The following is an 18132-nucleotide window of genomic DNA, read 5'->3' as shown; positions in this document are numbered from 1 at the left end:
AGAATCTGAAGGCAGCCTATGAAATACAGAAAAATATTGTGAACTTGTGCAAACCAGTTTGGAATAACATACTTTCCAGTACCACATGAATTTTAGGCAGTTCAAATAATTGTGTTTTCTGCCTCAATACTGTTGTAATATTCACCAAATTCTTCTTATGCTGGTTGATATAAGATCTTTGTCTAAATGTATTACATAAATGGTACATTAATTTATATAGCAAAGATAACAGTAGATACAGTCACCACTGACCTGGTGCTGATCCAGCTCTTCTCAATCAGACAATTTGATATCATTAACATATACTGGTATCATTAATGTACACTTGTTCACAACTTAACCAACGAGAAAAAGAAAGTCAAAGTGACTTCTCAGTTAGGTGCAATAACACCGTGTTCAAACCTCACATTTTATTATTCCTTCAGTTACATTTTTATTCAATAAATACCTAGTTTCCATGGAATACATCATGCTAAGTCTTAGATGAGCAGCACAGAGAAGTTGGAACTAAACCCATAGGAACATCACACTAAAAGAAATGAGCATTGGGCCACTGGATGCGATATTTTGCAACATTTACATTACACAGAAGTTTCAAACAGTGATCTCTAGGTAAATGCAAAAGTTTTTGTTTGTTTCTTTGTTTGGTTTTTTTTTACAAAGTACAGACTTCTTTCACTTGCTATACACAAAGGTGTCTGCCTTCAAAGTTGGGCAAACTCACGTTTCTGAAGTTATCTTCAGAGGATGGTCATGACAAAAGCCATTTTTTCATTTTTCAGTTCTTAAACACTCATTTTCAGGAATTAATTTTGAACAGAAAATCTCCAAACATTCAGTTAGATCATCCTGAAATATTTAAACTTTCAACATAATTTTAAGCTCTATGTTAGCTTTTTGTCCACATGGCTGAGTATTTTATGTCCAAACATTTGGGGAACATCTTTCCAAACTTTGTATTGTTTCCTCTTAGAGCAAACCAAAAGGTATCTGTTGGAAAACATTCAGATTCCTCTCTTTTCATTTCTACATATCAAAATCAACTGTCTTTTCAAAAGGGAAAATAAATCCAGGTCAGTTTTTCAATGTACATAATCAGATAACTGCAACACAAACTGTTTCAGGCCAAACACCTTCTTCCACACAAGTATTCAGAAGTGTATCCAGATCATTTGTGGCAAAGTGTGGGCAAAGAAATGTGGTGGTGATTAACCACCAGGCACCTATGACAGAGAGCTTATATCATGCTTAAATCTGTCTGAAGTAACATTTCTATGGCAAAACAGAAAGGCAATTTTCAGTACCTTACTAATTTTACTGAGTGATAGACATCACGTGGTTGTGGAAGGACCTTGTGCATGACATTCTTATAGAAGTGATTTTGGTCTTACAGTAGCTATTAGTAAAAATTAATTAATTAATTTTTTCCTTTTTTTAAGGAGAAGTTGGAATTGTACATTCTTTTTACATTTCACACCTATTCCATCAGGTTACTCTGCACCTATGGTGAAGGGAGGAGTTAACAAGGAAATCTGAGTCTGTGCAATCCCAGAAATGAAATGTAATCGGCTGACATTCAAAAGTAACAACATATATCAGGAAAGAACAGGTAAAAGGACCAGCTGCTGACATTATTTCCTGAGCCTAAACCTTTTAAGGTGTCATTGAATAGCAGTCTGTGCTTTCAGGTGAAAGAACTACAAGAATTGTTTGGCTGACATCTCTAAATAGTTTAGGAGTTTAACAAAATCCACCACTTCCTCTCAGGATGTCAATACAATGCTTTTAAATCTGTACCACAGTGATCAGCAAATGCTTCAACACAGAGCATAACAGATACAAATGGCATTACTTATAAGGGCATTTTAATGTACATACAAATACTAAAATGTTATGTCAAACTCCCAGCATCATCTGCAGGCAAGAAAATGACAACAGATAAAATCATTTTATGAATCTGATCCAGCTCTACCATACAAGACACATACTAAAAATAACAAGCTTTTTTCCACTTTCAGGAAAAAAAAATCCTTAAATGTACAACTTCAGCAAGCTCCCAAGCTATCTCATTAATACACAAATCAGATTCTTCTGTGCATGTAGCTTCAAAAATTAAACGAGCAGGTGGATTTTAACTGAACTTCTCAAGCCCATGAGACATTATTTTCTTTCTCTTTCAGCATTTCAGGATGCTCCCCAAAAGATAGGAAAGAGAATGGGACACAAAAGCCATTTCAATTCAGTCTTTGTGCATGGTATCCTGGAGAAGGTTGCATTCTTGTGTAAAGTTGCTGTTGAAACAGAATGACAATTATTTTAAAATATGTACAAATGTATGACAGCACTTGAGCTTATGGATTTGAGAATTAATAGAAATGAGATTTGGAAACTACTTGTATGCAAATATTTTTGCTAACGATATACAGTGTCTTTAAGAAAAACAAAAGAACAAAAGTGCTTCCATAGAAAAGTGTTCCACTAATGTTGATTCCAGCTAGTTATGGAATAAAATTCTCGTAATACAAATAAAAATATTGAACTGAGAGCAATCAAATAGCCTACAATGATTCACAATACTTAAATAACTGGTCAGTAATTATATTTTTACGAAGTTTCATATCTGCTTGTAGTGTAAAAACAGCAAGCATCATTCTGCAGATTGCAAGCAAGAAGCAGCAGCAGCCAGAGAATGGAATAAAACAAATAGGAATTTTCACAAAGTCTGTATGAAAACATGCATTCAAATGGATAATTTTATATAGAGCAATGAGATAACTGTAGCAATCTCTTTATGATCAAAACATGATTACCTGCTTGAACAATCTACTTTTCTTGATGGAGGGCTTCTATGAAGGCTTCAAGCTTCTCCTGGATTTCCCGAACTTTTTCTGGTGGAAATAAAAGATCCCTGTTCAAATACCTATTACTATTAAGTGCCTGAGGACAGGCACCAAATGAAAAGAAAACCCACATAAAATACATTAACAAAAACATGCTAACACAAACAAAAATTAATGCTGTCATCGATATTACCCTAAGCATTTTGTTTCTCAGTTACAGAGGTACATTTTTGTGCATCAGAAAAAAGGAAACCCTGTCCTGTTCTAAGAACTCCTACAGATATATTTTAAGATTATCCTGCTAATTTAATAATTCAAAAATTTCCTGAAGGAATCCAATACTAGAAATGTATTTCAAAAACCTGAAATTTCCCTCAGATCATGCACAGCAGAACTACTGTACACTTGTTACACACAGGGAGCTCTTTGGTTTTAAATAATGCCCACTAGCCCTTTCTTCTTTAACTAAATGTCCTCATTCTCCACAACAAGTGTAACAAACACCACTAATCATTCCACATAAAGTTGAAAGCTCATGCCCTTTCACCCAAGAGAATTTCAGGGATCCACATGTCAGTATTCAGGACACCTCCTCCAAAGGGCATGCACAATATTAATGTTTAAAACTTGCATTTTATTTTCTTGCATTTCAATAGTAACCAGATGGATGTGGGCAGAATCTCATTTTATACAAAAACTAAATCTAGGAGTTTACTTCCCTAACAAAACAAGATTTGACCACAACTACAAATAGTTACTAGGAATGAAAAGGCAAATAGATTGCAAAAAATCCAAGGGTTTAGGCATTTTTCCACTCTTTTTCAATTCCATACAACATTTGTCATCATATAACCTATTTGATTTATTAAATTGCTTATGAAGCAAGATTTAGAACACAGCTGGAATCCAAGCCCTGTGAGATTTCCTGATTCTATCTCACCACATCCTCATTTGAAGCTCCTTCTGTGTGTGATTATAGGCATGAAAAACACACACTTCAGAAATATGAAGGAATGGGGGGAGAGCAATAGGACAGATAAAAATAAGTTAGATGAGCATAAACACAGACAAATATATTTTTCCAAGCTAAAAATACTATTGGATTAAAGCCATATGTTCCCTTGTCTGATATACAGGGTTTGAGCTTTTTTGAAAAAACTTTTATTTTTTCTCCTCTTTATCAATACCATATGTTATCAACTTTGCTGAGCTGAAGTAACAGCAAAACAAAACTAAAAATAAACCAATCAGCTTTAAATGGGATATGTAAGCAAAAGTAGAAAAAATGACTTCTAAAGAGAACACACTAATGTAGATATGGGAACTGAAAGTTTGATCTAACAAGATGACAACCCCACAAACAAACATAAAATCCATTTGAGATTAAGAGTAATAATAATAACAACAACTCAACAAATCCCTACAGTCCTGTTCTAAGAGAAGTGGAGAATTTTAGTGAGCATTTGAAATAAAGTATGGAAAATAGCCTGCATGAGTATGAAGAGACCTCAAGCTTCTCTCTTTATCTTGCAGCTCGGAGGTGATGAAGGGTAAGCCTCTGACACTTTCAACACTTCAGCATGCCCTCCCCACTGGGGCTTATCTACAAACACAAGTACAGTGAAGCTGAATCACACTCAAGTCCTATAGAAAACACCAAAGCAGCTTACTGAATTTCAGCTGATTTTTTTTTCTCTTAAGGTACTTTGATATTAAATGAAGATTACAGTCAGTGTGAGGGCAAAAGCTCTACCTTGGCAATTAAGAAACAGTAGTAGCTGACTTTTACCAGGTTAAAAAAAATTAATTCTGATTCAGTTCAGCAGAACCTTTGAAAGCCATCAATGAAAAACAAAAGGTAGTCCCATGATCACTTACTGAGCACATTCAAAGTGTTTTCACTACTATCTTTTTAAATGAAAAAAAATGCATTGCATGCCAGTATATAAATATCTAGTGTATAGAAAATATTATTTCTATGGCATTAATTCAGGCAATTTCATTAATTAACTTATTTAGCTCAGCTTCCAATACTGTTGCTCTATGAATGTCTACAAAATCAGCCTTTCTAATAACATTTTACTGTTTTGGACAGAAATAACTTATTTTTTGCCCACACTATGCTGCATGTGCTTTGACCAACCTGGAAGGTGCCCCCGACCATGGCAGGGAAGTTGGAACGAGATGATCTTTACTGTCCCTTCCAACCCCAAATACTCTATAATGATTCTGGGTTTACCAATTATTAATCTTGGACCCTGCTCTCCAAAATGAACAGCAGCTGCCTGTAATAACTGGGAATGAGATCTCACAACTCAGGAGACCTCTTTATGTTGTACTTTCAGTGGTTTTCTGTGGCATCTTTTTTTCCTAATTGCAACATGTTTTCCCAAGTGTGTTCTATGTATTGATCAAGCCATTAGACCCAGTGAAAGCAGGCAGATTTAGCAGTATTAAATGCAAGTATTTTCCTTTCTCAACCTCTTGCTAATGAAATATTCCAGCTCTGAAAATTAATAGCATCAGCAAAACCCTGTAATTATTATTTCACCCTTAAAAAAAGTTTTGTGCCAACAAATCTATTCTAATTTTCTGATTAAGGCATATTAAAATAACAAAATAGCAAATATGTATTCCACCAGAATATACTGAATCAGCTGTGTTTGCTCAGAGAACATGTATACTAAAATTGACTGCATACAATGAGCACTTTATTAATTTTTACACTGGGACTGAATTGAAATGATTACTTAACTGTAGTAATTATGAGGTCTTGAGGTAATTTAATACTTTGAAATAATATGCTGGCTATTCTTAAAAAAGAACAGTTACAATGAGTGCCAAATAGCTGCAATTATTCATGCCATGCCCTGTATTTTTAGCCATGCTAAAGCCTTTTGCAGCAGCAGATCCCAGGCAACCTGTAACACACTTCTGCAAGTCCATTCTGTAGCTCACAGAAGCAGTCTGCTGGACTGGTTCACTTTTGAAATAGGCTGAGGGCAGAGTAATGCATTTACACAACACTCAATAAATAGTAAATATAAATGCTTGGATAGAATTCTGATAGAGGAGTGCAAGTGCAGGCCCTGCAGTTGTGGGTAACTGTCCACAGTTTCATCAGCACCATGTCACTTTGTATGTGGAACAACTATTCATTCCCACAATTCAAGAATCAGATGTTATCCAACTTCAGGGAAAGTGAAATGCACAAGCTCTGCACCCACAGCTGCAGGGTTTTGATTGACACTTAGATCAAGCTATTTATCATTTATACTTGTAAATTACAGTACATTCTGTTTTGAGGGAAGTTTATCAGCATGCCAAACATGGAAAAGCATCTGGGTTTCAGGTAAGAACACTCACTGCAGAATAGGGGTAGATTTAGAGACCTGTTGCTCTATGTCTTATGATACTGTGTTTTTCCAAGGATAAGTAAACCACAGATTAAAAGCATTTAGCTTGCTAGCAAATTACTTCTGTAACTGGTTGAACTACCCAAGCTCTTTTATACAATGCTCCCATGTCACAAAGGGGACTTTAACAAAAGTGCTACACTTATTACAAGGTACTAAGTAAGTTTTAATACACATATTGCTTACAGTGGATTCTAGAATGCAGACCTAAAGTTACAAATAAGCAATTCTTCCAGCACCTGTTAAACACTGATCAAAAATCAAATTAAATCAATGAAGAATAACTGTAACTAAACCCTTGTTTCCATCTTAGAACAGTAAAATCCAGAGGCCTAGGGGCCATGAATGGTTATTCTATTTCCCATTTACCCCATGTTTACCTAAAAGATAAGCTGGTTCATACATCAACTCATTATGCCTCTTGATCTGGTCATGAATATTCCCATAATCCTCCCTCCATATCCCATAAAACTTCACTGACAGAATGAGGAAATTCTTTATTCAGATGTCTCGAGATCCTCATTCATGCTCAGTCCCTCCTTATCTCCATATGAAATGATATTACTACCCGCTCATTTTCTTTTCATTAATCCTGTGATCCCAAATCTAAAAGGCTCAAAACCAGACTAATTGAACTGTAATGAGGATTTGGAATACACTGTGAATGCAGAAAGACACAGGCACAGATAGAGTTTGCTTTTCCTGCTATCACAGCCTGGCCAGAAGGGAACCCCCCTGAAATATTCAGTCTTACAAGGAAGGTTTGCTTTCTGATTGCTGCCTGAGATACCAAGCTTAGCTAGCAATAAACAGTGCTAAAATGAAACAGCTGAAGCAACTTATCAAGCAAATCTCCTGATGTAAGGCCAAATAATCCCAAATAAGAAACACAAATTACAAAAGCAAAGTATATTACTGATTTATTTCAAACACACTCCTACAGGCAAGAAAAGGTTTTCTTGTGTTTTCCAGCTGTGTTAATTGGTTTACTAAGAGACGTGGCCTCTGCCCACAAAACCTGTCTTGCTTATGGTTTTGAAGATAAATTTATTTTGAGACATTCAAATACACATTCACCTGTAAAGAACCAATAATTTTAGCACAGAATTTTAAAAATGTTCACGTCTGTCTGTGCCAGAGTACATGAGTACTTTGGGCAAATCAAAAAGCTTTCCCTTCCCAATTACAAATGTGCACATATGATATAAAATTTCAATTGCAGCAACAAAAAAAATTCTAAGATCTTTCTGGACAAAAATTCATTTTTATTTTGTACTTTGATGAAACCTACAGTATGAAATGACCACAAAAATGTGTTAATATCTTATAATAAATCCTCCTGTTCTACATTAAAGTGACTTCTGTCTCCAACTCATGTTTACATGGCTTTGATATTTGAAAGCTCATGGTTGTTGTTCCTTTTGCTCTGGATTGTGTTTAGACTTGAGTTCTCCCCTTCACTTTTTTTTTTTCCCCCATCTTCCTTCCTTTCTTAATCCCCTCCTTGCCTATAAACATTCTCGCTGCTTGCTGTGCTACTTCTATGTTATGGTTAGTTAACCACAGAGGCAGAAATTCGGAATTTACTGCTGTGAATGCATCATCTTTCCTCTAGTAAAAAGGAAAGCCCTGTCAGTCAGAATTCATCACAATGCCCAGAAATACACCATTAAAACTAGAGATGTCAATCCAAAGTTTTCTATTGAAAGCTGATTTTTACCTTAGGGCTATCTAAAACACAAACTCCATAGTTGTACAAACCCCTATGAACAGTCAGGTGGAGAAGGGGGGAGGGAGGAATCATCTCTTTGGAGTTCAGCCTTTTGTGCCACATTCCTTGATTTTCTAAGGGCCATGTGCAAGCTTTAGTTCTTGTTAAAATGGTATGAGATAGCACACTCCCAGGCACTCCAAATAATGCCTCAGAAAGCAGATTTCCCAGCCACAGTTACCTGCAGCAACACGCTTACTCCTGCTTTGTGCAAACACTGCCATAATTCCCTGATCACTGCAAGGTCATGTCCTGCTGAATTTTAGAAAATCCTTTGAAACTACCTATCACATATTTTGCCAGTTTCCTCTTGTTCACATACCATATTTTCCTCTGGATAAGACTGAGAGGAAAGCTAAAGTTTTAAGGGGGAAGAAGGAAAAAAAAAGGCAAAACCACCCAGGCTGCCATTAAAGAGACAGAACATAATTTGTCAGCTGCAAAGACAGATTTATAAGTAGAGGGCCCCCTCTGTTCCTTTAAGGCTGCAAAACAGATGGGAAGTGAATGGACAGTCAAAGGGTCAAGAAAACACATGGGAGGTGCTGCTTGTATGCTGTATGTATGTTCCCAGCAAAAGAAAGAGGTCAAGATTGTAACTGCATGGCTGGGTGCTGGAAAGGTCTTTTCTTTAAGCTGTTACAAAGACAAACGCTGTTCTTCATCCTGCTGTCAAACTGCTATAAATATTGTTTGTCAAGAGAGTTTCAGCAGCTAAAAGTTTTTTTTAAAAAAGGCTGAGCAGGAGGATGAATCATGTGAATGATTCTTAAACAATTAGCTCATTAGTGTAATAAAAGCACTGCAGAATCCTGAAAAGTTTAAATGGAATTTATAGTAGTTCATATAGTAAATCCATGAATCATGAAGAATATACAGCCTTTAAAATGCAAGCTTGCAGAATGTAGCTGGCATGGTCATTAGTTACCAGTAGTTAGACTGAATGAAGATGCCAACTGATGCTACATGGTAGTACCTGTCCTTGAATGTTCTGTTTTTTATATGTGTTGCTATCAGAACATTTGAATTTGCATCCAGTTTGATCTCCTTTTGCATGGCCATAACAGGAGAAAACGTCAAGGACCCTGTTTCCTACAAAGATACAGTTTTGTTTTCCCTGTTGTAGGCAAATCCACCTATTAAATAGGAACAGATCACCTTCAAATTGTATATTTAGCCTGATGTAGAAATATAATAAAATCAAGACAAAAACCCCAAGTCACAGCTGCCATCACTGAAGTTACTTTGTTACAGGTATTACTATCATATGAATTATTAATCCCTTCATAGCACACCTGAACAAAGCTGTCAGCAGCCTGTAGGAAACAGTATTACCTTTATTTCACACTAAAGATAACCAGGCAGCAGCAGCAGAAGCAGCTTGTCTGAAAACATTTCAGCTATTTTTGCAAGCTACGGAGCACTGCAACAATATTTTAGTATTACTAACAAGATCTTTAGCCCCAGAAATGAGAACTATGTATTGTGCTGTTGAAATAGTAGATTAATAATCAATGTCTTGATCTATAGCTGCTCCAGATTCACTGGCCAGAGCTCTCAGTTTAACAAAACAGTTTTGGCCACACGTTTTCCCTCTTTGGTGGAACAGAACAGAAGCTGGCTGAGCTTCTTGGAGCAATCCCTGGGGCTCCTCAGGCTGGTAAGCATGAAATCCTGTCTCTGACAGAGCATTTGAGAACTGAGCTATGGGGCTAAAGCAAAACTGACAATTATGGAGACTACTGACTTTATACAACAGACATTTCCATGAGCTATTCATGCTCATGGAAATCCTGCTCATCTACAGAAGGAAACAAAATATTACCAGTGATGTGAGGTCACAAACTATTTCTACACTGTCATTGAGGTTAGCCTAATGTACCAGTGATCATTATCCTGTATAAAGTTGCAAGTTTATGAGAGTCACAAGGTCTGCAATATTAAGGTAGGACTTGGGCATCTTTCAGTCCTCTGTCTCCATCTCAGATGTTTTAATTAAAACTGCTCTAACAACTCAGTCTTTCAACAGAACTTAGCTGTGTTGCTTACTGGACAGCTGGAAAGAGCACAGCAGCAGAATGACAAGGCAACCTTATAAAACAATCTCATATTTTGAATCAGACTTACAGATACAAGAAGACTGAACTTCCAAATCTAAACTGTTAAACTAGAATGAATCAGAACATGGTGATGCTCATTTTTCAGTGTGCAAATAGTGAAAAGCATAGAGGCAAATCAGAAATACTACCTCACATATCCAGTGATGTAACAAAAGAGAAACTTTTCCTTATGCAGAAAGGATATACACAGTGATGAAGATAAACTACTTATGTAAAGGCTACTGTAACCTTAAGGCTATAAAACTGTGAAGACTTTAACATAGAAAATAACTGATAGATTTTTGGGTGTTTCTCCACCCAAAAGAAAGCATACTCAGTAATTAGTTAATGAAGTAACATGCCATCAGGATTATTTAAGTTAAAATGTCTCTAGAATATGGCAGAAAATGAAAAGGCGATTAGATGAATTTTTAGACCATAACAATGTTTAATAGTCAGGAATTTGAGTTGCCTTATCCAAATGGTTCTATTATTTTTTTCTTTGCTATCATTCCTATGGGCAAAGTGGAGTCCACTACAATTGACAATGTGCAACATACATGACACTGACCTCTCCAGCTTTTGGAAATGGGAATGTTACATTCCACAGCTCCATACTGCTTTAGAACAAAAACATATACTGGTCCATTTACAAGCCTGTAATTTATACCAATAGTAAATCTCCCATGATAAGTAAATCTCTCCATGATAAGTACTTAAATTTTGATTAATAAGTACCCTCACAAGGAACCAGTACTAAAGAGAAAATAGCATCCAATTAGATGTTTTGATCATTGCATCATTCAGAAAATTTTAGGAAAAAAAATAAATTCAGCAGACAACACCACAATGACCCTGTAGTACAAGAGACATGGGTCTAGAGAAAGATTAATAGGCATTAAACATGTCATTATTCATGTAGCAGTTTATCACTATTTTTCAATGTCAACTTTAAGTGATAGGCTTCTTTTAGTCAGTGACAAATGTGGTGAACTTTGTAAGGATCCATTTTAGGACCTGGACATCAGTGCCTAACTCTTCATCAATAACTAAGAAATCACAGCAGACAGGCTTTGGTCATCTGGGATTCTTAAGTTAAGTAAACCATCACTCCATCACAGGATGTCTGCAAGTGATGTATGCTCTCCCTTGAGGATTACTTCCCTCTGTGAGAAGATGCAGCCTTCTAAAGCACTTTCTGCCATGACACAAAGCAGGAACTACCTTATCTGCACTTTGACACACAGACCATCCTACACATTCTTCTGGTTTTAATTCATTAGTTCCACGCTGCTGCCTCAAAACTCAAGAGAAAAAAAAAAAAAAAAAAGAACTTGAACATTTAACCAGTGTCTTTCACATCAAAGTACACTTGCTTGGGTCGATTTCTTAAATTATCTACAAGGAGTTAAAAACATGATAGTCATACAAAAATAATTAATTTGCATTCTAACAGGAAGTTTGCAAGGCTACTGTGAGATATTGCTTGGGTTCAAACTTAGGGGAAATCAAAGACACAACCATACAGACTGATTCCAAGCACACTGTCCCCCAAGTTCCTGTGTCATGGAGCACCAGGACCTCTACAGAGCTCCAAGGGAGCACAGGAATCATGCTGCCACAGCACACTGGGGACACCAGCACAAGCCTGAACTTGTTAAGAAACACAGCCTACACTTTGTGACTGATTGAGATTTGGGCAGAAACCAGAGTGCTCTAAATGACAAGCAGCCCCTGATAAGACAAAGGCCATGCCAACATCCTCAGGGAAGCTGCTGGCAGGGGGCTGTGAAGACAGCAGCTCCCTGCACATGCTTAACAGAAGCTGGAGATTTGTTGGGGATTCCCAGAGAGAAATGGCTGCTGTGCATCTCCCTGGGTAGAAGGCCACACCGTCTTCCTGGTGTAATGTTCTGTCAGCCCAGGATGAGATGAGTGAGTGCTCCTCACTGCTATGACCAGGGGAAAGGAGAATGAGACTAAAGCAAGACTGCTGACACCTCTGGAATTGTCTAACAACTATGAAGTAACCATATTTTTACTTAAGTAGCTTCTAAAACTCCAATATTTAGGCACTGTGGAAGAAATAAGAGCACAAAATAACCGTAATTTATCAGATTCTAATAAAATTACTCCTCCATTTGCACTTCCCAAGATGCTTTCCTCTTTCCTATATCTATCTTTGGGCAGCAAGGGTGACATTTGGGTGACTATCTTCAAATATCTTGAAAATTATACCTTTTCTCTGTATCTTGTGAACACTGAAAACCATACTGCTTCTGATCTAAGATCTACTAACCACTGCCTTTTGAGCTGTTTTGTCTAGTTTCTACAGGAAAATTACCTATGATCTGCTTATTTGAGAGATCTTTCCCCCTACAGCTGAGCTTTGCCCCTATGAAACACTATGACCTTTTAAAAAAAGAGTTAAAGCTCATAATAGAAGAGCAAATGGAAGCAAAGGCTTTAGAAAGTCAAGTCAAAGCCTGATTTTAAGGAGCACATGTAATCAACAATGTCATGAAGGATGGAGGTCAAATCAAAACACGATTGGCAGTCATCTGAAGGAACTGAAATTTAATTAGGCTACAGTAATGACCACAGTATAGAACTACTTTCACACAACATTTGTGTTCTACAGCTAACAGCAATGAAAGAAAAAATGTAACCATGGAGCAAATAATTATATGCAAAGTACTCTTCACAGACTTTATCCCCAACTTTGAATAAATGCATAACAAAAAAGGGGACTCACTTGGATGAAAACCAGTTTGTTACACAGAACAGACACAACAGAACCCACTCAGCATAGCCAAATCACAGGAATTTCAGGTCCTGAGTCAGCAACTTGCATATGGAAGTGCCAACCTTAGCTTTCTAACTCCATTAAAATGGCAAGTTTATTATATGACTATATGATATTAAATCATTCATGCTCCAAGTTGGCAAATGGCTTACATTCAACAAGAGAAAAAGTAAATAAAAAATTTAATGCTGTGACTGCAAACCAATGACTTTAGACATAAAACTTGAAAGTATTTCACTGTAACTGGTTTGCTTAGTTTTTATATGTTTTAGTCTTTACAAGAAAATAATTAAGTTCTGCAAACTATTACATTTCATAGCTTACAAACGTATGACAGAATTGCAACAAATGGCCCTAAGCTGTATTTTCTTCATGTGAGGGCTTACTCCTCAAATGTTTCAAAAAGCTTTTGTGCAGAACAAAGTCTCAGCTAGCCCACGACACCTGTACAGGTGTCAACATTACTGACAAATGAACTTGGAGGCTGATCCATTCACATTCATTCCTAGCAATTTCAGAATCAAGTTTCCACAGGCATTCCCACCTCCTGCCAATGACTCTCCCATGCACATGGTTTTACTTATAATTTGGTGAAGAACTGGGTTTTCTTTTCCAACTTGTGAGGACACAGGATATTGGATGAATAGTGTGCTGACCTAGGAAAGATGCTTTGCATGTACTATGTTTTGTTTATCCCGTGGCTTTGTAACATTCATAGTTTTGCTGTCCAAAAGGACTAAAAGGAGAGGAAATAAATGAAGATAGGACATATGTATTTCGTTTGGGTCTGTGAGATTTCAAGTCTAGTGAAGTGAATGGCAAAGCTGCTGCTGCCTGCCTGAAGCTTGGATTCACCTGAAGCATTCAACATCGATGTGCACCACCTAGCAGGCTTTAGGTGCTACTGCAATAGGCAGAGATGGCACTTCGCTTTAGGATAAGACACTGGAAGATCCACTTCCTTTCTGAAAAATTTAAAGGATTCAATTCCTAACAGTCTTTTCTTAATAAAGCTTACTAAACTAGTACTTTCCACGCAGTTGCTAAGCAGAAATGTTGAGCTCAGAAAAAAAATGATCGTCCTTTACAATCTTAATAAATTGTATGTCGTACAAACAAACCAGAAAACCCCGAGGGGGAGTGAAGAACAAGGGGGACCGGGGACAGGCAAGCGCATCTTCCTGCCGGCGGCGGGAGCGGAGAGTCGGGAGGGAGCCCCGGGAAGGGAGCCCCGGGAAGGGAGCCCCGGGAAGGGAGCCCCGGGAAGGGAGCCCCGGGAAGGGAGCCCCCTCAGGGAGCCCCGCGCTCCCTCCGCGGCCGCTCAGCGCCACCCCGCGCTCGGCACCGGCACCGGCACCGCCTGAGCCCGCCCCGGCTGCTCCGGCCGCGGGGAACAGCACGGGCGGCACAGACACATCTGCAATCTGGGAGCTGCTCCTGCCAAGTGTGTCACTGGGAACTCAACATTTTCAACAATTCCCATGTTATATATAGTTTACAGAAAGGTATGATTTATCCACGTGCTATCAGGCATTTCTGCTGAAATTACTAGTCTGTCATTTGTGTTAAAAATAAACCAGCAGAAAACACATTATTCGTGTTGAAGCCTTTCACCTAGGTATTATCTTCCTATTGCCCAATACTGAAGAACATAATTAATACAGTTCTAGGGAAGGTGTGACTTCAAATTATTGTCTTTTATAAGTAACCAACCAAGTGCCATTTTAAAATACACAGAATATTTAAAACCTTCAGTAACTTCAGAGGCAGCCTGCAGAAATATTCAATATCATTCACTTTGGAAAGTTAAACACAATTACAGGAGAAAACACAGGAATTTGCAAATACTGCAAATGTTCACTGATAAAATTGAAGGATATATATTGACTCATCCATTTTCAAAGGTACTGTAGAAATAAAAGGTAATTAATATCCAAAACAAAGAGCAAGTGGAAAAGATTTGTGTAGAGGTGCACACACTTGTGTGTAACAGCTGCAGGAATTTGAAGGGACTGACTTGCCACCATTAGATTTTCCCTCCAGCCCAAAGCAGTGCCTTAAAGCCTGCAATACAAACAGGGCAGTCTTGCCAAGAGGCTTTTCTGTGAAATTCTTCTTCTAAAATACTAATTTTTTACCATTGTACTTTCAGCTCTCCTTCTATCCCATTTTACTTCTTATGGAACAGAACATATTTAAGATACTGATATAGCTAAGCAAATACTTAGTTGTGTGAAATATAAATTTCAAATCAAAGTATTTTGTCCATCAGCAATGAGCACAATCAAGATGCAGGTGCCAATCAGAAAGTAAATGTAATTCCTCCTATTTCTGGTGAAGCTATCCAAGTCAGGGCTATGTTTCCCAAATGACAGATAACTTTGGTGAAGAACTTCAATAAAAATAATGCCCCAGAGTTGTGAAGGAGGTTGTGAACAACTGCATTAAACAGGTTCCTATCAACTGCTGAATAAGCCTACAGTACCCAGTCAGACATGTAAGAGACAGATAGCAAATTACTCTTGTTTCTGAATCCTCATAATAAAAAAACAATAAATATATCTCAACTGCACCTACAGTTTTAAAACATGACAAGAAAAGGAAAACATCCTGGCCGTTACTTTTCACACAAGAACTTGGGAGTTGTAGCAGATAGATCACTGCAACATCATCTCACTGTTCAGTAACTTGCAAAAGAGGAAACAGACTACAAGGAATTACTGTAAAAAGACCAGAATAAAACCCAGAAAGCATCATAACACAGGTGTATAAATCCATAATGTAGATACATTCCAAATATTTTGTGCAAGGTCTGCTCTTTCACCTCAAAAAGGGTTTAGTGCAACTAAGAAAGAGGAGAAGAGTGGCAAGGCTGATTGAAACCAGGAAAAAATATCCATGCAAAGAGCAGCTACACCATGAGAACTTTTCAAGTCAGAGAAAAGAACATCAAGTGCAGGTAGCATACACGTCTGTGAAGTCATGAATGGCAAAAAAATGAAAAGAAAAAGATTACTGAATGTTTTTCACAGTGCAAGAATTAAGGAGAACCAAATGAAACTGGCAGGTGGCTCAGAAACAAACAAAAGGAAGTACTTTTTCTCACAATGTGTAGTTGAACCCTGGAACTAATTGCCACAGGATGTTGCAGATGCCAAAGTTTACATGAGTTCAAAAAGCAATTAGAGAAATTCACAGGAGGAAAAAAACCCCCTCCATGAATGCCTATTAATCACAAAGATATTACCTCAGGATTAGGAAATCTTGGAACCACAGACTGGGCTGCTGTGAGAGCACAACAGGCAAGAACTACTGTGTGCTTACGCTGTTCCCACGGCTGCTCACTGCCAGGGTCAGGACTCTGGACACATCAACCACAGGTGTATCTTTCAGTGCAAGCATTCTTATAGAGTGATTGCATTTTAGGACATTTTTGAATTCATTTTTCCCAATTCAGCTGTTCATACTTTCCTCTGCCCCTTTTTGCACCTCATGATCCTTTCTTCCCAAAGGATCCTAATTCTAGGGTTTCTTTATTTCCATAAACTCAGTAACCATTCACTGGTACAAGTATCATGATCATACTTATGTTAAGGAGTATATTTATGTTACATTTAAAGCATGTTTTTGAAGAAAAGCATCCTTCAGTATACTAGAAAAATTAATAATTTGTTCAAAGATCTGTTTACACTCTTTAAAATACCTGGAATAATACTTGAGATATTAACAGTGAGAAGCAGCAAGATTCAGGGCATAAATGTCATATAAGGAATATTCTTATATAGGACTAAAGTACCATTCAAGGTTGTAGAACACAGACAACAAAACCTGCTCAAGTAAGTTTTGAGTCCTATGTGAGCTCTCATCACGAGACTCAGTCACCCATGTGAGTAATAGCCATTAACCAGTATCCTGAATAAACAATAAAACACTTTCAGTGCTTCAGCACTAAAAGACTGATAAAACAGCAGTGAAACAGTGTTCCCATATAATCAGCATCAAGAGAAGTCATCCCAACCTCAGGTATATAAATAATTTACATTTGCAAGTAGAGTTTCTAATCAGGAAGTGAATCCCAGCCCCATATTTACAAATTTCGACTGGAAATTAGAAGTCTATTTGTAACCACCAGAAGAATGACATCCTGGAACATGTTTTCAGTGTCAATAGAGAGCCCCTACAAGTAACTGGTTTGAAGACAGAGCTCCAGATATTCCAATCAGCTGGGTTATATAAACACAGCTGCATGGAACAGAGAGACTGCACTTTGTGGCTCAGGAGATCACTGCCCTTCCTAATTAAAATACCAATATACTTTATGAAATTGTGTCACAAGAGTCAGGATTTTTTCCTTTAGGAGAGTCCTGAACTTTACTAAAGTGCTACTAGAATGAAATTACAGCCATCTGAGAGTTCAAATCTATCTCAGGGGTATAAAAAAAATCCTCTGCATCTTAGAAAAGCATTTTATTCACCAAGGGAGATGCAAAGAATCCCCCCTTTCCAGTCATATTCCCATAAAAATCACTTAGCAATAAAAGCATGCAGAAAGAACACAGCTGATCTGAGTACAGAGTTAAGCAGTGCAAGTTTTAAAATCTTCCCACAGGTACAATAAAGCAGAACATGTCATCATACATTGTTTTGTAATGAGTAACAATTATTTCTTTAGAATAATGTGTAGGGGATCTGTGACCTCGTGAATTTAAAGAAATACAGTGCAGTGACATGTTTTTGCTACACAGTAATTTATGAAATGCAAACTACACACTTCAAGCATTTATACCACGGCACTGACACCTCAGGTTATGAACACACACAAGCTGCTCCTACAGGTCTAGTCTTCGTTTACAAAATAATGACCTCAGCTGCCACTGCTTTGAAATGGGAGCCTATTACTGAGGCTGGGGAAAAGCAAAGTTGACAATACAAAATTCTAAGTCAATTTCAGTGCAAAATAAAGACATGTTAATTTAAACATCATGGGCATGTTAGGGTTTTTAAATTTTGTTTTAAAACACTGAATACCAGAGGATAAATCAAAACCACCAAGGTTCCCTCTATACCAGTGTTTGTGCAGGAAAAAGCCCAAAAAAATCAGCTTCCAGCATCAAAGCAATAAAGCAAGGAGCACTGCTTGAAATAGAGAACTTCCTCCATTTTTTCCTTCAAACAGTCTCCATCCTACTATGTAGCTACC

The 18132-nt window shown here is 37.4% G+C and overlaps 1 protein-coding gene across 4 annotated transcripts in view; it reads right to left on the bottom strand.

Annotated features, from left to right (window-relative positions):
- Positions 1-388: 388 nt before the first annotated feature.
- OPA1 (OPA1 mitochondrial dynamin like GTPase) overlaps positions 389-18132 on the bottom strand; it is a 49409-nt gene continuing 31665 nt past the window's right edge. For all 4 annotated transcript variants that reach the window (XM_058030942.1, XM_058030944.1, XM_058030943.1 and 1 more), the window contains 2 exons: positions 2811-2888; positions 389-2291 (listed from right to left, as the gene is read on the bottom strand). In XM_058030942.1, the coding sequence (XP_057886925.1) occupies positions 2824-2888 (65 nt within the window). In that variant the 3' untranslated portion in view covers positions 389-2291; positions 2811-2823. The remainder of the gene's footprint in view (positions 2292-2810; positions 2889-18132) is intronic.

The sequence above is a fragment of the Melospiza georgiana genome, chromosome 10, assembly GCF_028018845.1.
Source record: "Melospiza georgiana isolate bMelGeo1 chromosome 10, bMelGeo1.pri, whole genome shotgun sequence".
Lineage (NCBI taxonomy): Eukaryota > Metazoa > Chordata > Aves > Passeriformes > Passerellidae > Melospiza > Melospiza georgiana.
Note: the sequence above shows the minus strand (reverse complement) of the source record. Positions and strands in the feature narration are given on the sequence as shown.